The sequence below is a fragment of the Trematomus bernacchii genome, unplaced genomic scaffold (assembly GCF_902827165.1).
Source record: "Trematomus bernacchii unplaced genomic scaffold, fTreBer1.1, whole genome shotgun sequence".
Classification (NCBI taxonomy): Eukaryota; Metazoa; Chordata; class Actinopteri; order Perciformes; family Nototheniidae; genus Trematomus; species Trematomus bernacchii.
Genome location: NW_022987689.1, coordinates 9,902,792 through 9,927,435, shown reverse-complemented (window position 1 = coordinate 9,927,435; position 24,644 = coordinate 9,902,792). Strand labels below are relative to the sequence as shown.

Below are 24,644 nucleotides of genomic sequence, written 5' to 3'. Positions count from 1 at the left end.
GAACAAATTAATGCAGGCAGCTATGACACACAGATGAATCCCTAACTTGCGCTGCTGTGTTCAGCTTCACTTCCTGACAGTCTGAATTACTGTCCACAAGGTACTTTTGTGAAAGACAACATTTATTTCTGGAGATTCTCTTCAGTGACTAACACCACCCAATTGTTTTTAATTGGCCTGAGAATAAAGTGTCTGTGCTGCCAAGTGTGGGGAAAGTGAATTATGGTCTGAGGTCAGCGGAACATTTCCAAAATGACATTTTGAAAATGTCGCTGCCTTTTTCTCTTGTTTATCATAATGGGATAATGTATCCTGCTTCACAAACTGTTCTTTCCTGTATTTCTTTAATGTTCTGATTTATAGAACAACTCCTACTCTATCACAGCTTGGTAAGGGAAAGGTGAACATGAGGAGAGACTTTGTAATGATCAGTGGTGAGTGCAAATCAAAAACAAAAATAACTTTGGATTGATATCAATCATTATGGAATGGATTATGGAAAGACATTTGGTTTGATTTATGTGAGCAAAAAGACACAGATGTATATGTTGATGAATCCCATTTACACAACAATCACACTTTTAATTTCAGTTGACATCATTGTTCAAGGGGATTTTTCATTCAGGATAACATGGATTATAACCAGGGGTGCACATAACTGGTACGCAGGTACGCATGCGCGGCACACATCTGAAATGCGTACCGTCACTTGTCTCACTAAGCGCATTTGCGTACCGGCGGACTTGTGAAGCATTTTCCAGAAGGCGCTTCGATCACTGGACGACAGAGCCAGTCGCCGTGCGCACAGACGGGGCTGCTGTTAACGTCGGTGTGTACAACGGAATTGTGCCACAACTTCTGGCGCGAGTTCCACGCGAGTGCTCCATTAGCGCCCACCCCCACCCCTCCCGTCGACGTTCAATACCACACCCCCAGCCACACCCCCCCTGTCGACGTTCGCGAAACAGAGGGGCTGAACACATAACCTTGCGTGGGCAGCCCTGAGTACCAAACATTGTCTCCTGGTACTCATTTGAGTAACTCACTAAGAAAGTTATGTGCACCCCTGATTATAACACTAGGTTTATCCTTGGTGTCCTGCAAAGATGTATCGTGAAATACTTTTATTGTTTATCTGTTTAATAAATAACTTTGTACAATAAGTTGAAAATGTCTCTGGGTCCTTGGGAGTTTTCCAAAGGGCATTCATGATGCTGTCAATGATTAAACCTGCATGGTGGCATTCAGTGACTCACCGTGATTTCTCTCCTGCTATGGATCTGTGACAGATAAACATTTGTAGATAAAAGATATGTGCAGTTGGGCATCGATCACAACGCTGCTGAGGTTGAACACCTAATACCTTCACTTCATGCCTCATTTTTGTTGAAATATTTTCACACTGGCAAAAAAATCCTTTTTGAGCGTGCCATGTTTTTCAGTAGATTTCCAGTGATTCTAGTCCTATAAAAAACCTATAACAATGAATTAAACATGAGGGTATCCTCCTTTTCTCCTTCCGTGTTGCTATGCACTAAAATATATTCTTTATATATTTTCAATTCAAAACATACTAATGGTCGGTTTTGAATTATTGGTCTAACCTTGTAACCAAAGCTCCTCTGTGAATTCAGTACTCTTGTCTGTACACTGTGAAACTGAATATAAATATGTCCCATAATTTAAATAATGTACTAAGGTATACAGTATTACCAGTTGCTATAGGTTTGAGAACATGGTCAAACGTTGCAATAAGTAAATCCGACCAATGAAAGAACATCTATCTGCTAATGAATTAAAATGAAATCTATAAGATATTATCTACTAAATCAGTGGTGTCCTGTGTTAGCAAGCAGGCTAACTAGCTTGTACTCTCTCAGATCAGAAACAGTTTTATTCTCTTTCAAAAAAATATTTAGTTTTCTCACACAAAATGTTAGAAGTCAGATTTCAGTTTGGCTTAATATGTATAAAAAACATGAAAAAGTGGATGTTGCATAATAGGTGACCTTCAACATAACTCAAGTTTCAAGGCTTTATTGTCATTAGCACATTAGCTACAGTGTTAAACGGCCGATGTGTAGTATTTTAGGGGATCTATTATCAGAATATTTCATAACGATGTTTTCATTAGCTATATAATGACCTGAAATTAAAAGGCGTGTTTCAGTTAGTTTAGAATCAGTCCTTCATATCTACAAAGAGAGCAGGTCCCGTGTTTTGCACAGCCATTTTGTCTACAGTAGCTCAGAAATCCAAGGCTCTAACCCTTCAAAACTCTAAAATCAAATGTTGTATTGTTGTTGAAATGGAGTTTGCATGTTTTTCATAATGAAAACTGATCACTAAATAATAGAAATAGAGGTAAAACTAAATCAAGTGCACAAGCTTTCAGCAGACAGCCACAACATCTACACTGGATATAAAAATACAACGCCTTCTGTGCTGCTGGTTCCAGGAAGACTCATGGAGAAATGGAGATGTTTTGTGTCCTATTCTCTGTGAAAGGGGTAGATCTATTGGAGAGAGTGACTCACCTCGGGTATTGCTGGAGAGCCGCTTGCGTTGGCTGGTGGAGGTGTTGTGTGGGAGCAGCGTGTTCTGCTGGTGATTGCTGTCGATGGGACTCGTGGCGATGATGTTGTCCTTGTATTTGTTCATTAGGGCCAGCTTGGTGTTGTCGCTCACTGTAGAGAAGTGGGATATTATTACAAACAAGGGAGAGCCACAAACTAAAAGCTTTCTCGCTGAAATGAGATAGTTGGCACATGGAAATAACATGTTCTGGCTGGATGTTCAAGGATTTAAAACCACAGTGTAGCGAGAACTGATGATAGTAAAGATATATATTAAGCATGTTGTTTACTGGGGGAAAAGTTAAACAGCTAAAACTAAGAATGACAAAAGGTTGCATGAAAAGAATAGTCATTAAGGGAATATACACATATATTTAAGTCTTAGAGGGTCAAATCATCTATTTTGTCAAATGTGAAGAAGGTAGTCATGGGAAACAATAAAAACATTTTTATATATTATATTATACTTTGGTGGACTCAAATATTTTCAAAACTTATGTTTCTTTATGAACTGGATGACCAGAGGTTTTAAGAATACAAATCCAAATAACCCAACCTTATAAAACCAAAACATTATAAACTTAAACTATATTGATTTAATACGTGTTGAAGAATTTTCCTTAACATAAATACATTTTGGACAAAAGGTTATACATATAAGTTAGAAATGTATCCTATACTATGTTTAAGGAATATATATTTTAAAGGGTGCCAACAGGCCTGACAAATGAGTGATGAGACTATATCAATATTTATAAGACAAAAGGTCATGGCAGCCAAAAAGTATTTACAGAAATCTTTGTCCAAACTCTGCAGTTGTTTATTTTCTTCAATATTCTATGCATTGCCTGCAGTCTGCGTTTTCATATTCTCTGGTTCAACACCTTAACCATCCTAAATGCATAATGCACAGGATTCCTCCATCACCTCTGGGGTCGAGCTGTTCAGATTGTATAAGAACACCATGTGGGAGCGCCATCACCATAACAGATGTGTTGATGAATTTGAGCGTGCTGCTAATTGAAATTCAGAGGGTTTACCTTCATCAAACCTGCTTTCCTTCATCTAGTAATTCTCATGGTAATGGTGCTCAAATCCAACGTCCACTAATTATGAAAAATAGATCTACTAAAATTATTTATTGGCACGCACGTAAGCCCTTTGATTATTTCAAGTGGGATAAATAAACTCTTTTGAAAGAATGCCTGCAGTTTGATATTTACATCTGGTGTATCGGTCACACTACTAATGTTCCAAAACGGATTATAGAAACTGCTAAACAAGTGCTTCATTTCCATCTGCTGACACTTTTAGAAATAACAAAGCGCTTTACCTTGTCGTTTGAAGACTTTATGTTTGTGAAAGTCAAATGCCACTATATCAATTTGCATGCATTCATTTAGATTATGTCCCACCTATGTGAGAAAATAACCTATTATGGTATTTAATTAAACTTCCAATTACTTTTTTGTTTCACACGTATTATCTGCATGTTGCAACTGTGTGAATGTAATTATATTGGTAGATGCTTGGACTACCATTGACATAATCATACAGTATGTCACCTTTAGTACTAGAACATTTTGTCAAACTGTCATTAGTTTTATTACATTTTATAAAAAAAAAAAAAAGAGAAAATAATAACGCCATCAATAAGACAAGTGAAAGCTTTCCCAGCATAAACGCGGAAGTATTACAAATATGAATATACAGATTTATTGGCAAAAGAAAAAGCACCTTGTATCCCAACCTCGTACATGAATTAAACAACTTTAAATGTTATGCTGACAAAACATTATTCAGCAATAGTTTTGTCTGCATTTCTCAATAATAAAACCTCTGCATGTTCAGTAAGGAAATTGGAGTGCTCACAAGTTGTGCGTAGACAGTACACGATTGCCATATCCTCTTAATCTACTTTTAAAATAATATATTGATATTATGAGACACTCGTCACTATAAAAAAATGTTTTGAATATCAAATATTGTTTATATAAAAGAAAAACAGAATGCAGGGGTATGTTATGTATTGGTAGAAAAAATTGATTAAGCTTATACTCCTTGAACTTCTCTTGTTGAAAATGATACAAATCCAACTGAAATATATATATCTAACATGCTTTAACCACCTAAAAGTTAAAGTGGACATGTTATGCTAATTTTCAGTTTCATATATGTATTTTGTACACTACCTGTGCTGCAGCACCTCTTTTCACCCTCTGTCTGAAACCAGAGCCCAGTCTAATCTGATTGGTTAGCTGGCCGGCTCTGTTGTGATTGTTCAACTGCTTAGAGATGTCCCGCCCCTTAGCCTGTCACATATAATGTGTTGGAGCAATAGCCAATAGAAGGGTGAGTGCTACATAGTGATGTCATTATGTTAAAGTAAACGTATTATTCCAATTGAGGCTGACAGGCAGGGGGGGAGTGTGTGGGAACTTTTGGAATGTAGCCTTTGCAGACCATTTGTAAGTGGGTTGATTAGAGTGAGTTTTGTTTTAATTAAAAAACAGCTGCTTCTGTGAGTTTGTCACTACAAGCGACCCCTTCCACAGAACATCTAGCCTACTTGATGTATTGTTAATATGAAAGGTGTTGATAAGTGGTGCTTTAAATGAGTTTGTTGTTTTTTAACCTGTCTGTTATGGCTTCAGTTAACCTACCAGGTGTGAGGTCCATATTATTCTTGTCATTACAGCCTTGGAGGGAGTCCAGGGTACGGGTGACTTGGCTGGCAAACTCCTCGCCGCCATTCATACACTCCCGCTGCAGATGGTGACGCAGGTCGGTAATGTCATACTCGTACCTGGTGAGGAGGAAGGGATCACAATCGGAATCAGAATACCTCTATGCGTCCAACAGAGGGGAAGTTTGCATGTTATAGCAAAACAAGAGCCAAAGACAGCTTCATATTAACTAAGAAGCATGCATCAAAAGATATTAAAGATACAAAAAAAATGACACACTTTACAAAATACACATCCTGTAACAGTTTTGAAGATATAGCAGCCAGGTATATATTGCACAGCTATTAACGGCATATATATATATATGCATATGTATTGCACATAATTGGTATTTCACAACTTAAGCTAAATTATTTCGACTCAACTAACTAAGGCATCACAAGCGCCTAACAGCTTGGTGAAGCCATAAAGATTTCAAAGTGTGACAGGATGTACTTATAATAGGTTGTTTTATAATATGAATAATCTAAACTCAATGCATACTACTGCAATTAAAAGTGTGCTGGTTCAATTATATCAGCTAGCCTTAAGTAGTGAATTTAAAACAGTTCCAAACTCTTTTTGCCAGTGTAATATGTGGAATGAAAAACCTATCCACAACACACTCTGTCTATTTACAGCTACTGCAGATGCTTATTTTTAGAGTGTAACCGTTTCGGAATATGTCCCCCCCCTTCCACCGATCCCTACTTGTACCCATCCAAAATCGGAGTCTCCCGGATGCTGAGGGTACCGCTGGAGTTGGGCCCCTGACCCCGGGAGTTCCTCAGGCTCTCGCGGGCCTGGCCCCCCATCAGCACCGAGGGGATGTAGTGGATCTCATTAGCCGCCTCAGCACTGGCACTCTTCTGGGGCTGGGGGATGCGGCGGCGCTTGCACCAGCGCCGGCGGGTGTAGAGGATCAGGACGAGGCACAGGATGGACAGCAGAAGGGCGATCATCCCGCCCTGAGGGGAGCAGGGTGACATTTGGAGCAGAGACAGAAACAAAAGGGGAGAAAAGAGAGGGGAAAAGAGCAGAGAAAGAAAAGAGAGTCAAAGGGGAGAACAGATCCAGAGAATCTTGCCAAGTCGAATATGGATCAAAGTCAAAGCTGTAATGCCAACGGCACATTTAAGAGAAAAAAAAGGTTAGAGATGCAGTTTAGTGAATAAAACCTTCAGTGTTTTTAAATGACAGCAGCTACTGAAGGGTTGTTTCACCTTGAAACAAAGTACAGTGAAGTTCAGAACACTGATCCAGACTGATTCTTAATAATTGCATTTCCATGTGGGATACAGGCAAGGGTCGGCCGTTATAAAGCATATCCCTATTGAAAGTACTGAGGTCAATGGAGCAGTTTGAAACATTGTTCATTTAATGTCTTTACTTTGTTGCCAAAGGTTAGATAGGAAGGTCAACACCGTGCTCAAGTCTGTGGGACAAATACTGTGTGTAGCTAAAGCCAGCAGCTGATTAGCTTAGCTTAGCACAAGAGTTGGAAACAGGTGTAAACTTAACTGTTTAATCCATGTAAAAGACCTGGGGCCTCATTTATAAAGCCTTGCGTAGGATTGGCGTGGGAAGGTTGCTTACGTAGGACAAAGCAAATAAATACGCACAGACATTTTCCGATTCATAAAAGACTGCGTACCGGCGCAGGACTTGCGTACCGGCGCAGGACTTGTGTACGGCACATCCTACGCCCGTTTTCCTTTATAAATCACAATCAACTCTAAATGCGGCGCAGCTTTTGCGGGCTTCACATAACGCCCATATTAGCCTATAAATAGTCAAAGAAACGCCCATTAATTCATTCATTTTGACTGACTGCATGAAGAAGATTGCAGGAAATGACGACAGAACAGCTAAAAAAGACATCTCACACCGTGTCAGATTTTGGTTATTTTGGGTATTTTGGGGAGGTCGAGATAAATCATATTGTTTGGTGGATGCAGTTTGAACCAGAGTAGCAGCATGGAGGTCGGATCGTCACCAAAATAAATAAATAAGTGGTCCGAAAAAGGTTATTGACAAAAAAAATACACATAACCTTCCTCAGGCAGTGTGTTTGTACCGGGGACAGGAGACACCCCCTTGATGAGAAACTGTCAGAAATGATCGGGGAATCCCTCCGGAGTGGAGTCATGACGACTGGATCTGAATTATTTTGTTGTATTTGGTGGTTTGTGTTCCAGCTGTCGATCAGCAACTATATATCCATAATCCACCAGTTAAAGGAAATACAACTGTTGTGTTATATTAGCTGTACAATTGACCACATATGGTGTTCTTAGTTTCCATGCCTCCTGTGTTTTACGAGCGACTTATCAAGTCTTGGCGAACGGCATAAAACACGATTAAACGTGATAGTATATAAAACCATGCTCGTATCTACAACCTATAGAAATGCAAAACGGCGTCAGTTTAAAGTAATTCTGTCCTTCTGTTTACCGCATCATTTATGAGAATACATTTCTTAACAAGAGAACATAATTGAGGGGTGATCAATAACATTTCCGTATTTATTTATTTCTCCAAGTTATGTTTTTGTGTGCACTGAGGAGTCTCAAACAGGCATTTGTTAAATCATTTTAAGATTGGCTTTAATCAATTTGTGAAAATTAATTCTTCATATATGATAAATGAGAGGTAACATTTTATTTATGGTATTATTTCCACATATTTCTCTCCATTCCTCCTTCTGCCAACAGAAATACCATGCCTGGGAAATACAGAGATGCTGTATGATATAAACCATTGTGATTTTGGAACATTGAACAATTTAAATCTATTCTAGTTAGACCTCAACAATGGAATTATGATCAGTAGAAATGGCCATGACATGGGACCTTTAAGAGAAGATCAATTAAGATAATACAGACCTTTATTAATCCCCTTGGGGTTTAAAGCAGCAACAGAGTGAGAGCGAAAAGCAGTACAGTACAGATTCACACAAGGATAATTAAAATTAAAGATACAATTACAATTATATAAGTAACTGGTAAAACAAGAAATGAATTAAATGAACATACATATTTGAGTCTGGATTGTAACATATAAATACATACTTTAATATATGACTGATGATTCAAGTGGTAATTTTACTGTTAAGCTTTGATGTCTTTCACAAATAAGTTAAAAAAACCTTGACGTTAGACCATTGTCTTTCTGAACTAAGAAAAAACTCAGAGGGAAAACAGATCTACTCGCAGCCTGTGAAAATATGGGAAAAGTCTCTTGTGACTTTGACTATCAGCTCATACGCAGGAAACACTGATACCAGACGACTGGGCCAGGTCACATGACCACATTCATTTTGCTCATTTTAACTCTGATTTAAATGACTTATGAACCTGTTTCCGGAGAGGAGTGATGCTGCAGCATACACACTAGCACCTGCGGGTGTTGAGGATCTGGCGTAGGAACAAGATGGACAGATGAAGGGCGTCGAGCCTGCCCTGAGGACAGGTTAGCAGCGGGGACACAGACAGAATCATACAGAAACCGGAGAGGAAATGAGACAACGAGAGGGGAGAGAGTCAAAGAGGGAGCGAGAAAGGCGAGAACAGTGTCAGAGAATGTTGCCAAGAAGCAGGATATGGATCAAAGTCAAGGCAAGTTTAAAGCACACAGCCTGTGGAAACGCAGGGGAAAGACAGCAATTGTCAGTTTGAATATAAGATCATATCTCTCCTTTGAAATAAAGAAAAAGAGAACAGTTTTCTTGGCAGTTTTATTCAATTTTTTCTTGTTATCTAGCCCCATTATTTGCATTTTTAAGGTTACTCAAAGTGATATTTTAGAAAAGGTGACAGCAGAGACCCGTAATGTTACATGTACAGTATGTGCAATTTACTACCTCGCCATGCTGTATCTGATGCTACCCAGCTGGGAACTCTGAATCAGATAGGTTGTGCAATTTGGAAAATGTCAAAAAGAGTTATGAAAATGTCACGGTGACAGCACAAAGCGAGAGAAGACAGCAGCAATTTGCCACTGGAGAAGGGTTTAAAAGAAATAGTGAGTGCCTCTCAGTCCGAAAATCGAGCTGTCATTTAAAGTAAGAAACATAAATGAATAAGTGTTTATGACTTCCTGCCTCTACTCAAATTGTCAACCCTTTTTATGTGATTTGAGAGGTACAAGGATTATGGGAAACAAATTATTTGCCAATTTCATTTAAGCAATGGTGTGAGCAAAACAACAGTATTATAACACATGTTAGTGGAAACTGATGTGCCGTTATGAGCAGATAGGCACAAATGAAAAAGGATTTTAATCACTCATTTACATAAAAAAGAAAATCGCTTTTCAAACATTTTAGGAATTCTGAGGCCGAATAGAAAAAAGCTGGGTTGCTCATGTTAACTAACATTGGCAAAAGTGGAGCTTATTAGCATAAATTGTTTGCTCAATATGCATAGTCAAGGACATTAACAAATGACACCATGGTACAGACCTACTTCTGCACTAAATCTGCATGAACAGTGGTCAAAAAGGAGAGTCATTTGGTTTGTAGTGATTACATTTTCAGCACTTTGAAAGTCACTGATGAAGTTCCCCATTCAAATGAAACAGTGACTACACTATGGTATCTACAGGACATGACAAAATTACATTTAAAAAAAAAAACTGAAAATGGGCTGTATAGATATACATTTTTCTTCAATCATTAACACACTGAAGGTTAGCTTAATCAAGTATGTGTTAAGTTTTCATTAACGCACTTAATGCCGTTTTATTAACAATGGATCACATGTATGAGCATGCACTAAAACAAAGTTGGAAGGAGTGTAAATATTGACAGATTACCAGCAAAAGGACAAAACATATCAAGCAGACATTGAACAAAATTAGCTAGCAATTGATAATGTGCTACAGTAACTTGTCAGGGACATACACTATCCATCCCATATCAAATGTATGTGTTGTTGTTAAGTTCTACACCTAAATAGCAAAGAAAAAACCTATAACCTATAATTAAATATGATGTCATGCTAGGCTGTGAAAATAAGTTTTGCACAATCAATTTATTATAATTTCAAAATCATTTCAGGGACCATAGAAGATTTTTACCCCGTCTGTCTCTAAAGTGACTCAAGTTCAAAGTCACTTCGATCTAGGCAGCATCCTCCCGTTTGTTGTATATTTCATTCTTTGACACCGCCACAAACAATGGAAATCCAGGTATTAATGTCACTGGCTGTCACCTAAGATGTATAGTTGCGTATTTTACTCCCATTGTCTGTGAAATAAAGAGGGATTCAAAGCATGCAATCCGCACTTGCTGGGTTGCAGTTACTTGTGAGTGAAACATAATGCTCCCTGTGTAGTCATCGGCATTGATTACAAGTGAGAAAAAGAAAGGGAAATGTGTCTGAAAAGCATCCGTTGTCGACAGTCAAGGGGAAAGGGAGACGGATGCTGGAGCACTGATCTGTCTGGGGGGGGGGGGCAATGGATGTGGTTGTAGGGGTATCACAGAGGTGGATGGCTCCCTTGATTTAAATACATTTTAGTTTGTCAAATCAGGCGTTAAATAGCTTTTTATGTTCCACTTAAACAGGCAGGACTTCTTATCTACTTAATTTAGCTTTTTCTTATGACACATGTTTAAATCCATTGGTCTTTTTTGTTTATATTATATACTTTTGTGTCAGAGAGTGAGTAGAAATTGTTGTTTATAATCTTGTAAAATAAATAGAATAGTTATGATGCATGTTTTTACCAAATCCAATTATATATTTTTTAAAGAGGCCCTAATGCTTTTTGTGCTTTTCCTTTTTGTATAGTGCGTTACAGTATACAGGTTTGTGTGCATGTAAATGGTTTGCTTTGGGTAAGAATCCAAAAGTTCCCTCCAGAGGGAGTTTCTCTCCCTCTCACTCTCCCTACCAACCCTTCATTGGACTCCTTTGATTACTTCCTGAAAATAATCACTATGTAACACTCACCGGTCTATTGGCTAGCTCCCCGACACATTGTACATGGTGGGTTAAGGAGCAATACATAGCTAAACTGTTGACCAATCACAACATTGCTGGCCAGCTAACCAATCGGAGCAGACTAGGATCTGGTTTCAGACAGAGGGTGAAAAGAGGTGCTGCAGCACAGGCAGTATGAGAAAAATAAAGAGCTTTTTGAACATTAAAGCATGTAAACATGTCACAGTAGAGACACAATATACAAATATCAAGCTGAAAATGAGCATAATAGGGCCACTTTATTACAAAAGACATTTGTTGTGTGTTCTTGTTGATACAAATCTTGTAAAATGTAGAGCATAGTTAAGGAATGTTAAAATGTAATAACTAAGCATAACTATTAAAGTGTATATTCAATTTTAAGCAGCACTATTGTTTCATTCATCCCTGCCTTGACTAGAACAAGATGTCAAATGTCAAGTACCTCAAATGGCTCTCAATCAAATCTTCCTCAGTGATAAATGTAATTCAAACCCATCAACCTGCATTAGCGGTGATGCGTGGAGGGGGCTAATACAGAGCAAATGGAAAAAACTGTTTAATGTCAGGCATTACTTGGAATCAAAGTGAGGACTAAGTGGACTGTGTCCTCTTATAGAGCCAATAAAACCAAACCACACATCGGAGCATGCCAGCGCTCCAGACCCATAATCCACTTACTAACGGATGAGGATGATGTTATAATGGCACTGGTGCTTCTTATGACTTACACTCCTGTCATGTAAGTCCTGAATGGAAGAGAGAAGACATGGCCTTTCTCAGTGGGACAGACCAGGGCATGGTATTAGAGCTGAGCTATCAATCTGTCACTTAGTCTCAGGATGTGAGGCACTTGGACGCAGCGAGGCGGAAAGATTGGGACTATCTGACAGCTACAAGATAGCAAAAGGAAGTTTCTGGATTCGTATATAATCATGTTTATCGTAGCCAAAGGGTCGATGATTAGATTTGATAGCAAGTTACAATATTAATGATATAAATGGACAGTTTTGATATATGGAATTACCTCATGCATTTCTTATCGCGTTAACATCAGACGCCAGGGTCAATGCTGTCTAAGACTTATATTAAATACTTGCAAGGAAATGAAAGGAATCTTGATTATTAACAATATACTTTATGATCTAGATCTGATTTTGACATTGGACTGATGTGAAAGTCACAACCCCATTTCCCAAACGTCACACAGGGTTTTCTTTACTGGAAAATTAGTATTAATGACAGAACGGGTTTGAATCATTTGATTCAATTTGGTTTGTTTCATAAAAGCTAATAAGGCATGAAGCCATGATAGCGCTTGAGCCTTTGTGGTGAGAATACATTCATTTAAGACCATGTAAACACTTATTCTGTTAGAAATGCAGTTTAGTGTTTTCAAAAGCTGAAAACACATTAGCTTCCTTACGAGTTTGCCCTAATGTAGTTCATCATTACAGGGTTGTGCTGCTTTTAAAGCCCTATGTTAAATGTTCTATCAGATTATACTTTAGCAGCTTTTATATTATTCTGATTGCATACATTATCGCGTGTTCAAAAATAAAACAGCCCAGGAGGCAGACTATGTGAAGTCATTTACCCGCAGAGCTGGAACAAACGTATACTTTGGCACTTAAGGGAGGATGCACGGCCGAAGTTCAGGGACGTTCACATCCTAGAGGAACGGTAATGATGGTTGGTTTTCTTAGCCATAACAATCATATGTACATACAAGACCTTTGAATATACTGTGCAGTGTTTCCCCTAGGATGGAGTCATAGCAGCGGTGCTAAGGCACGTGGGCCCAGCATAATGTGCGCCGCCGCTATTTGTATATAGGGGAAACACTGCTGTGTGTTCTGAAAAGTATTATTGTCTGCATCAGCGTGTCCTGGTTGGGTCTGTGGTGAGCGGACAGGGCTGATGTGTGTCATTTTGACACCATCTTTTGTGATTTCTCTGGGGGGCACCACAGTAACAAACGTTCAAACTAAGCACTTAAAAATAGTATTATAAATCCTCAAATGCATTCGTTAACATTCGATAGGATCAGTTTTAACTCATCTTTAGTCTGTACTTACTAAGGTATTCATTTGTAATTTCGGTCGCACCCAGGAAACACAATTTTGAGAGTCTGCATGACTTATTTATGGTTTAAAACCAAGAAAGTTTAAGCTAGCCAGCACAAATAAAATTGCTTTAACAGAGCTTGCCCCCAAATTGTGACTCTTAACAAACAGTTGAAATGTTGTGTACCATTACAACCCTAACAGTAAAACAAAACCTTGGTCCTTTAAAATACAGCTGTAATGCCACATACTATTAGATATACCTTTGTTTTACCTCGCAGTTCATCCGTCTGCCACTAACTGCCATGTGAAGCACAAGCCCTGGCAACGTTTAAATGTATAGAGTGACCCAGCTATTGGCCATACTGACATTAAGGTCTTCAAAAAGAGTGTCCCGGGTGTAATGAATAGTCCAGTTAACAGAATAATCCTGGTAACCTGTTCACAACTTGGCAGAAAAGTGTCTGAAAAGCTTGGTCCCCCGGTGATTTCTCATTCTTACAGCAACCATAAGAAGGGTATTTCTACAGGGGAGGAAATAATGATCCTAGTAGTATTAGTGGGAATCGTGTTGCTGCCATATTTTTGCTGACATCAAATGTACCTGAAACACTGAAGGCATGTTAAAGATCAAACGTCGGAAGATCTAACCATAAGGTCTGAATTATTTAAGCAGGCTTTCGATATCAGCCAGGTTATTGATGACAAGTACATTATTATTATAGTTATAATAATCTGAAACCCCAAATTGCCACGAAAAAAAAGGAAAAAATTATAGAAAAGAGGAAACCGGTAAGTAATACAAGTCTCGAAGGGTTCAGACGAGATAAATGTCAATTAATACATTACAAAGCAATAAATAACACTACAATATATTATAATATCTAACATTACACTTCAAATAAGAACTTTGAGTTATAATGCCACTAAACGCACTGCCTGATGCCTTAACACAATTCCTTCAGGGATTAAGCAAACAACATTTATTTAGGGAACAAGATAAGGGTAGTCTGTTGACGTGTGCTATGTTTATTTTATGTTTGTGTAAAGTGTGGGGGGGTGTGCATGTGTTTGTCTTTGCCCTGTGTTCTGGGGTGAAGTCTATAGGGTGCATGGATTTTAAAAAGGTGATGCGGCGGGAAGAAAACAAAACTGATAAGACAAGGGGTAATACAAATACTCAGCATACAATGGAGGCAAAGCAAATGTCTATCGTCACATGGTATAATCTTTGAAAATGCGGACCTTTGAGACAAACAACATTTCAAACATATCTAATTTGTTATCCCCTTAACTGTTTTTTGTGATAAAGGGAATATTTAATAAATATATGTAGAGCGATTTGCAGAAGAATGTATTTATTGAAATCAAAATGAGAACAAGAGGTCCTGGTTGCTGCTGCATCCCGATATTACGATATATTTACGTCATTTCAAGAAAAAAAGTACCCACGTCTCGCAGTCCTTGTCACGCGCGTCTTTTGTTTTTGTTCATCGTGAACAGCACTCAAGTTGTTCTAATGGTTTCTAATGATATTTGTATTGTGTCCTACATTATCTTGCCTGTATCGATTTGTTACAGAAGGAAGGATCGTACCGGACTAAAACAGCCTATGAAGCAATACAAATACTAATGTTCACAGCGGCAAACAGTCTGCTTTTGTCATGACTGAAGTCTCTCTGCTGCTGAAATGTTCTTTTCTTGACTATCCCTCGAATGTTAAAAAGACATACAGCTATAATTATTTTTTGCCTAATATATTTACAAGTTTGTCTTATATTCTAAACAGTTCCATATTGGTTGATTAAGTATTGATTTCAGCCTTCACATGTGATTTACATTAATTATTAACACCAAGTATCCCTTTTATGCTATAACATACCTTATCAATCCATAAATGTGTACTATATTGTATATTAAGCATGTTTCAGCATGAGTATGTGTATTCGTTCATCATATATTCAATATCATAGGGCTGAATGTTCAACTATAGTAATAGCGACTATTGTTCCCAAAGTATCAGCAGCACAAATCCAAAACGAATTTCTATGCTTGTTCAGGTGAGACTAATTCATTTGTTGGCAGGGAATGAGAAGCAGCAATTCACTTCCCTACAAATGCTCAGAAAATGTGAAATATGCGTTAGAATGCAAGGGAAATAATAGCTTAGGAGCTCTGTGTGAAACCCTATGATATTCAACTGCTGCTAGTGGAGGGAATCCTGACGGTTGGGACAAGATGTTCTGTTTCATCTGGACACGAAGAACAGAAGGTCATGTGCATTTGAAAGGAGCTTACATTATATGTCATGCATAGGATCATTGTCAAGCGACTGCTAATTATTCTGTTCATCATCTGTTAAGGCAGATAGGAAGGGCAGAGGTGAGTCAGACTTTGTGTCGAAAGGTGGCAGAACAAAATATATGGCTTTTTTCATTCTATATTGATGTGAGTGGCCATGAAGCAAAACATTATCAGGAACATATGGCAGCAGCTGGAAGTTGAAAGAAATAAACATGAAAGGAGAAACATTTGTACTGCCACAGCAAACGCTGCCTCTTCATTTTGTGTTTTTTGTATCTGTTCTTTCTGTCATTCAGGGTTTCTCTGTAAAATAAATGAATTTGAAGCCTTTCAAAGTGATACATTTTTTGGTACCACTTTACAATAAGACTACCCTTATAAAGGATTCATAAAGGGTTTATAATTAGGTTATTAATTAGGTTGTAAACACTTTATTAATCCTTAAGAACCATTTATAAACCAGTTCTAAAATAGTTTTCATACATCGACACAGGCTCACTATTTGGCAAGATGACTAAGACTTATATTGGCTACGTAGCTTACTTCGTCTTCATCAGCCAGCATCCTTGGTATCTGTTGTTCTCTGAGTTGATTCCCCCCCATCCATCTTGATGTTTCTTGGCATCTCTTTATGACCATTTATTTATGAGTTACTAACATTTATAACTGCCAAAAGGGAGCCTTATTGTAAAGTGTAAAACACATTCCCATTATTAATGAGTTACTACCATTTATAATAAGGCTTAGCAGTACAGATAAATGTGGGCTCACTATTTGGCAAGCAACCGGTCACAGTTGCCCTGTTTATCTCATGTCTTGTAAAAGCTTATTAATGATTTATAAAGTGTTCACAACCTAATTAATAAATTAATTACAAACTATTCGTAAACCCTTTATAAGGGTAGTCTTATTGTAAAGTGGTACCCGTTTTTCTTTAGTATAAAGCCAATGCCATGTCATGTACGTTTTTAAAGGAAAAATAAAACATCCACGCAGTATGTTAACATTTCTTCAACTGTGAAAGTCAGATTGTCTGAAAGCACACCATCTGCTTTTAAAGACAACGACCCTCGCTTCAATCCCAACACAGAGGAAACGATTTGATGCTGACGCCATATTAAGTCCGACTTACTTTCCCCGCGGGCTCACTGAGACACAGCGTGATGTGCAACACAGACACAAGAGCTGAAGAAACACAGTCATAGAAAAATGTTCTTGTGCATCCCTGACATCATGGCTTGTTAGTTTGGTCCTGTGTCCAAGCTGTTATTTTTCAGTAGACTTTGATGGCCCATTAGAGCTCCATACTGTAGAGCGTACATGTGGATTACATGAAAGATTGGAGGGTGGGGGCACAGTGAAACAATATAGTTAGCTTGGCTAAAAAAAAGGCTTAGTGAAGGCTTAAAGCTGCATTACTCAACAACACTGCGGGCTGCAAAAAAAGCTGAAAGCACACCAAATTCATATTAACAAGTGTTTAATGTGAACGTCTTGATTAGTTTCAGTCTGTGGCTCTAACAGCCCGTCCACACAGCGGCGTGCGTTGAAAGCTTCACCATTCACTTTGAATGGGGTGACGTCACTTTTCGCCAAACTGCATTGTGGGAAGCGAAGCGGAGCTTTGCTGGCGTGGCTCGCTGCAAAAGTTGAGCAATGTTCAACTTTTGAAGCCTCGGCAGAAGCGTCAGCCAATCGAATCATATGCCAGTACAAGCTCTAGCCAATCAAACCGCTGCTTGTGTGTCAGGGGCGGGAGATTCATGCGATTGGTTGTTGGTCGAGTTTCAGACACGCCCGCCGGCAAGCTTCAACGCACGCCGCTGTGTGGACGGGCCGTAAGTATGGCTTTATTGTTTTGTGTTTTACATTTGTTTTATGTCCTATCAATTGTGTCTAAATGCATGTACAAGTGATGTACATCACTTTGGTCAACTCTGTTTTTAAATGTGCTATATAAATACAGTTGGACTGGATACATTATTTGCCTTTCTGGCGACGTATTTAAAGCAATTTGTACTCTAAAGATAAATGTCTTATAGCTGATAAATGCTCCAGTTTGAGAAGACATGACATTGCACTGCTAAGCATGTCGAGTAAAGAGTGTACCAACATTCCCTATAAGTAGGAGAGATACAATTTGGAGGAGTAAATGTTAACTGCTCCTAGAAACTGCTAATGCTTTGATTAAATTACATGTGGACTAGCTTGGATAGACTTCCAATCAATCATGTATTAATGACCACACAATTGCGGTCGATGGCATTTGCTTTCCGTACAGCAAGGTAGTGTTCATCCCTTAAAATGTAGACGAATATCATCTTACATTAGACACCTAACGTAGACAACAGACATTATTCACAAATTGCCATAATGAGTAATATTCAATCTATTGATACCAACGTTTTAACAAACCAGTAATTTGATTCATGTTAAAGACGGATTAGTGTAGTTTGCATTGAAGTTTCTCTGCTAAAACTCAGAATTCTCTTTTGTTTTGTAAAAAGACCAAAGGTGTCTGTGTCAGAGATCCAGCAGGACTACAAAGGGGCCATGCTCTGGTGTGTGTGCTTCCCTGACAGCTCACGGGGAAGCTATGGATTGGTGTGTCTCGGTCGGGAGGCTTTAGAGAAAACACACCATGTTGTGATGCTCAGAGAGCGGCTCTGGAGGCCGCGATTCGGTCGAGGCTGCTGCTTTACAAGTGGTCAGGGCTGCATTGATTTAAGGTTTATACGATCAATGCTATCAACACGGGTTTTAGGAGGGTCACGACATGAATGTCAATATCCCACGAGCCATGCTGGGTCACAATGATCATCTTCCCCATAAACTGAATGGCGCTTCTTATTGTTGTGTGTGTGTGTGTCCCTGTGACGCCCTTTCCAAGGATTCATTTGCCATATTTCTTTAAAGATCACCAAAGAATTATCACACTTCGAATTGTGAACTGAACTGTGGTACAAATCAAAGTGCTACCACTCTAACTGCTGTAAACTGTAAACAATAAAACTCAATGTAATGCATTATTATACACATTCAGTCCCAGTAACACAATGTTTAAAATAGATATTAGAAAGGAAAGGCAATGTTTAAATAAAAGTTATTCTTTCTGACAAACTACAAACCCTTTTGTGGTAGCTAGTCATTTATACATTTTTTACAATTTGTGTTATACTCTTTATAATGTGCTTATGGCAGCTCAAGCATGTCATGACATAAAGCCTGTTCCTGTCATGTTATACTGTACTGTACATCTGATTTTAATTTATTCCAATATCTGTCATCAAAGTTTTAAAGAACTTGTGTTGGAAAATCCTCCTTCTCTTTGGCGCTGCTAACATGCATGAGATTAGGTTTTTTTGGCTTGGGTTCTAGCTGTTTGACAAAGGTTGGAAACTTTCTTGACATTGTCCCAGATCCATATCATTATAATTGACTTTATTTGTCTTCTTCGGCAGTGCCAAGGAACTGGCAACTCTCTAGCTACCAGTCCTTACTCTGTCATGTCTGTACTGTAATTCTATTCTACCAGTATGATGCTTACTCTGTAATCACAGCATGTATTGCATGTCTGTATCTGTTCAGAGAGAGATCACTTATCAGTTGCCCTTCCTTAGGGTTTTTGAAATTTGCTGAAGGATTTTTTGGGAAGTACTTTCCTAACCCAAGAGAACGATTAAGGAGAGGGTTTTGTATGCTGTGCAGATTTGAAAACCCCCTGGAGGTATATTTTTGATTTGTGATATTTGGTAGAATTAATAAAACTGAAGTGGACTTGCTGTAGAGCAAATGAGCCAATGTAAGCAGTAAAAGTGATTTCAGATTATTTAGAATTTAGAATTACTGAACATTCTCTGGAAAAAGACAACCTATGTTGCGATAAACACTATGACACGGGACCAGAATCGATAGATTGTGTAATGAAATATGTGTACAAGTTATTTACTTCCAAAGAAAGAGGATTCAGTGTTACTATTTAAGTACTTCTGTTGAGGTTCATATTTCACGGAACAAAGCATACTTAAACAAAAGAGCTGCCTGACATTAACATCAGAAGTTATACGGCTCTGACAGATTAACTGCTCACCTTGCCACAGCAAACTAGTTACCAAATGTAACCAAATTGCCCTATCTGATCCCTGTGTGTAGTGTTGTGGGCCAGACCTGCAGTATTTAAAATGACTGAAGAGAGTATGCATTATATGTTGTTATTTGTTAACTTTGTGTCATTGGATGTCTACATTATGGTTTGACATGTGAAAAAGAAAAGTTCCTTTATAATTCACAAAACATTGAATCCAACCCCAAGGCTTGAAGAAAATGTATTGATCTACAAAATGATGTATATGATTTTCAGTTTGGATATCTCTGTTTTGTGAGTGATCTTTGGATTGATCCATTGAGGCCCGGTGGAAAATCATCATCCAATTAAAATTCAAAAGGGGAGAATTGTGAATCGGAATGATGAACTAGAGCTGAATAGTCTTAAGGGATAAACAAATCAAGCTTAGGTGAATATGTTATGCAGTTTTTAATATATAGACGTTATATTTGTCTTCATTTCGAGTTTTGGGATTCACTTTGTAGCTGTCTCTGCCTGTAGGGTTCATGCTGAAGTTGAGGACATGTGTTTGAACTGCCAGTGCTTCACCTGGTGTAGGTACAGGCAAACACAAGGTAAGTCATCTATTATGGATGACCATGCGCGGCAAGTGGAGGACAATGTGGTCACCTTGTTGGATACGAATGCTCAGGGAGAGGCTTTGAACCCTGCATGAGGAAAACGCCAACTTAAAAAAATGTAACTAAAAAAATACAGGAGTATAAGTGTTTAATAAATTGCTCAACTCTTCATTCTAATTTTATTTCAAACCCATTTTGTAAAATCCAAAGAAAATTGAAAAGCGGTTGATGCTTACGTAAGATTATCACCTGGCTGGAGGTCTTGGTGCTTTTCTGGCATCAGACCCTTACCTCTTGGTGCAGTTGATTGAACCTGATTCCCCTTTAGGATTAGGCCTATAATAAGTCTGGCTTGTCTTCAAGCCTAAAAATGCTGGAGTCCCAACTCATCCATAAGGCATAAACAGTCTCATGGTGGGCACGGTGGCCAGGCAATGACCTGTGGTAGATTAGACGTTCTGCTTACCGGCTGAGTAAACCTGGCTGGGGTGTGCAGACCTAAAGCCATTTCATGTGTCGGATAAAAAACATGTTTGAAGCACAATCTTGAGGTGAAATGTAACAATTTTTCTACTTTTAAAAATGTGTTTTAATTTTACAGGATAACTTCTATTCATCACACAACCTGACATACTCAAATTGATATCATGCAGTCTGAAATGGGTACCACTTTACAATAAGACTACCCTTATAAAGGATTCATAAAGGGTTTATAATTAGGTTATTAATTAGGTTGTAAATACTTTATTAATCATTAAGAACCATTTATAAACCAGTTCTAACATAGTTTTCATACATCAACACAGGTTCACTATTTGGCAAGATGACTAAGCCTTATATTGGCTACCTAGCTTACTTCGTCTTCTTCATCAGTCAGCATCCTTGGTATCTGTTGTTCACTCAGTTGATTCCCCCCCCCTTCCATCTAGATGTTTCTTGGCATCTCTTTATGACCATTTATTTATGAGTTACTAACATTTGTAACTGCCAAAAGGGAGCCTTATTGTAAAGTGTTAAACAAATCACCATTTATTAATGAGTTACTACCATTTATAATTTGTTTAAGTTATATTAAGTCTTAAAGTTATGCATACATTAGGGCGTGGTCACATTGAGTGACAGCTCTGTCCAATGACTGCTGTTGTTAGCTTCCTGTCTCTCTGCTAGCAGCTCTGTGATGCTACAGGGGCTCTGCCTGCTCAGTTCATCCGGGGAACATAACTTGAACTCGGCCGTGTTTGTTGTGCTGGTGCCTTGTGGACTATTCTTCATGCTTATATCGGACTATTGTGACTCGCTCCACGTTTAAAACAGACGGTGCATGAATGCAGTTTTATGGTAAGTGAAATTCGAGTACTTTATGTATGTGTTGCTTATGTTTTTAGTCAGCTAACGTTAATGAATGTTAAGGCTTGGGTTAGCATGTAGTAAGCAAGTGGTAGCTACATCTGTGCTAACGATGCTAATCGTAGCCTCCAAGTTAAAACGTAATAGAGAAGTGTTAAGCATTAAGTGGGATAATACTGTAGAACAAACGGCTTCTGTTTGAGGTTGGTAAAATAAGGTCATCCTTGTAAGTTAGAGAGATATTTGATTATGATTATTTTAAATTGTATTGCTCGTGCAATATGATTCACCATATTAGAAGTATTGATCATATATTTATGATATTTCTCATTATCATGGAATAATACATTTAACTGATTATGGTGTGAGAATCTGTAGCAAACAAATATGTTTTTTCATGAGTCTGTGGAATATGAATCTGAGGTCGGGATATTCCTGCAGCTCCACAATATTACATTCAATATGGCATATTACACTTACATACAGCACTTTGGCCCCGACCAAAAATCGCTTTTAAATGTGCTTTATAAATAAACCTTGATTTGATTTGATTTGATTTGATATGAAGCAAACATAGTGTACGTCGTGCTATTTAAATATTGTACCGGTCCATATAGCAAATGTGATAACATTTTAATTGCGCAGCCCTTACCCTTAGTTTAATCCTATTTCCTCCCTTCTGCTTGTTGCATATACTAGAAAGGTTTAGAGAGATGTTGAGAACTCAAGCCATTGAGACGTCCCAGCTGTATCCAGGACACGAAGAAGACACACAATGGAACAAGGTCCATTGACAGGTGTGTGCTTGGGCTAAAAAGGCCCTAAAGCAGCCATCACAGGATCCTTTTGTGTCCTCATGGAGCAGAACAAGTGACACGGCTTTGGATTTATGGGTCGGGGCCTCCAGCAGGGTGGCAAGCTGCAGCGGGGCCCGGGCAGCGCAGCGGCAACACCGCCTCCATCTGTTGTCACGGTCTGCTCAGATCTGCATGCTAATCCTTCTCTACCCACACCTTCATGAAAACACCCTTGTGGCAGCGATACCGACGCAGCTCTTTCAGGATGAGGAATTAACCAAGCAGGGAGCACAAAACACACAGAGCGGAGGTTTATGGGATGTGCAATGCAGATAGAGCGGAGGGTACAAATGTGAATTTAGAGGTAAATTAAAGAGGTAGGAACCACAACCTCAGCAGTAGTTATCTCTTTAACACATACACATTTCGACACAACTCAAGGCTGAGAGCGTAGAAGATCGGCTTGATGTTTGCTAATACATGCAACATATGAAGAGGGTAGTCAAGGACACTTCTTTCAAGGTCTCAAGGTCGGTGACATTCAGCGGGTGTGGAAAGCGCGGCTCCCTGCCTCCGTTTAGCAGATGTAGCTGCTGGCGAGAGTCTTCTCGAGCTGACTAATCATTTGTGTATGCAGTTATAATATGCTTTCAATGTCTGAAAATACATATCATCCATCAAAGCACTGTTGTAATGTCTTTGGGCTTGAAAAGGGCACTGGGAGTAGGTGTGGCATATCTAAGATCTAATAAATATACATTTCCTCAGGCAAGAGGGGAAGGCTGCGAGATCTAAGAATTCATTTCCTACTTTGCAAAGCAGATAAGGGTTGAAACAGTGCAGGCATGCACAAATCTACAAATTCTGCAAACAAAATGTAGAACTTTATAAATGCATGTTTCACACATAAAAACTGAGTCTGGGTCTGCCTGTATGTTTAACATGTCTGGGAAATAAAGAGGTTAAAGTATATATGTAAGGTATGTTGTTATGTTTTATTAATTAGGAAGCCTTCTGCTTCATACAGGAGTCCACATGCACTTACTTCATGTATTCACATTTGGAACACACCCATACCATTAGGGAAGCTGCAGTAAAAACATCTGTCATGAACTAGATCTGGGTTTATTGTAAAGGAAACTGCCATTGGAGTGAAAGTGGTTTTTTGTTTTTTTTAAATCATGAACATTTGGAGAGTTTTTATGAGATGAATGTAAGACACCAAGATGTTTTGTAGATTAAGCATTTTTGCAGCCAATGTACCATGACAAACATCAGCAAGAATTAACTGCTTCCTAAAACGTTCACTCAGTAAAACCAGAAAAAGTGTTCATTCAGCTGTTTCATTTGGAAGACACAGGGGAAACAAAACAAAAGGCAGGGACATGTTATCATGTTATCTCAGAGATGATACCGTATCTCTAACAATGTTTTTAGCCTTAGGGAAAATAACTCGACACTAAAATATTTTTTTATGTTAAAAATCCATATTCATGTTAATGAAAGAGAAAGAGAGAAAAAACATTTCTTTCTTTATCGTTATAATTTCGCAAATGAAAGGATTCGGCCAATTAAAAAGTTATTTTGGCAGCATGTCAAAATAAAAGATATTGGAATATTAGACTTCAAAACTGTATCCATTTTTAGCTGCTTTGTGAACAGTCGGCCCAAACAGCAGAGAGTCTTACCATGACAGAGATGTGCAGGATGCGGAGCTCCTCCTTTGCAGAATCGCTGGCCGGGTCTTGGGTGGGCTCGGGGGGGTTCATGCTGCCGTCCTGGTGGTGGATGTGGAAGAGCAGAGTGCCGTTCTCCAGCCATTGCTGCTTCCATCGCACCATAGGGATGTCCTCTGAATTCCCAGAGATCTCTGCCGGAGACAATGGACAGATAAAGGAGACTAAATTATAGGCAAAATGCTGTTGCAGAGCAAATTACAACTTCACAGAGATCCACAGGAATTTGCGACCAAAAAAGAATGACATCTTGTAGTGTTGTGTTGTTATATTAACTTAATTTACTTTTTACGATTTTGTAAAACTAAGTAAGTCATTTGGGCAGGACTAAGACTCCTCAACAGCTGTTTGACTAAGGTTTTTATTGAAAGACTTGAAAAAGACTATTGAGTGAATTGCCGTGACATTTGGAATGGACCTAGCAGATGATTCAGAGCTCA

General features: G+C 38.6%; 1 protein-coding gene across 6 annotated transcripts in view; it reads right to left on the bottom strand.

The window, feature by feature from the left end:
- Nucleotides 1–24,644, bottom strand: part of astn1 (astrotactin 1) — a 395,124-nt gene that overhangs the window by 307,757 nt on the left and 62,723 nt on the right. For 4 of the 6 annotated variants that reach the window (XM_034138228.1, XM_034138230.1, XM_034138231.1 and 1 more), the window contains exons 2-5: nt 24,157–24,338; nt 6,014–6,270; nt 5,240–5,382; nt 2,538–2,687 (exon numbers count right to left, since the gene is read on the bottom strand). In XM_034138228.1, coding sequence (XP_033994119.1) covers nt 2,538–2,687; nt 5,240–5,382; nt 6,014–6,270; nt 24,157–24,338 — 732 coding nt within the window. The remainder of the gene's footprint in view (nt 1–2,537; nt 2,688–5,239; nt 5,383–6,013; nt 6,271–24,156; nt 24,339–24,644) is intronic. The other 2 variants (XM_034138233.1, XM_034138229.1) reach the window with 1 other exon arrangement.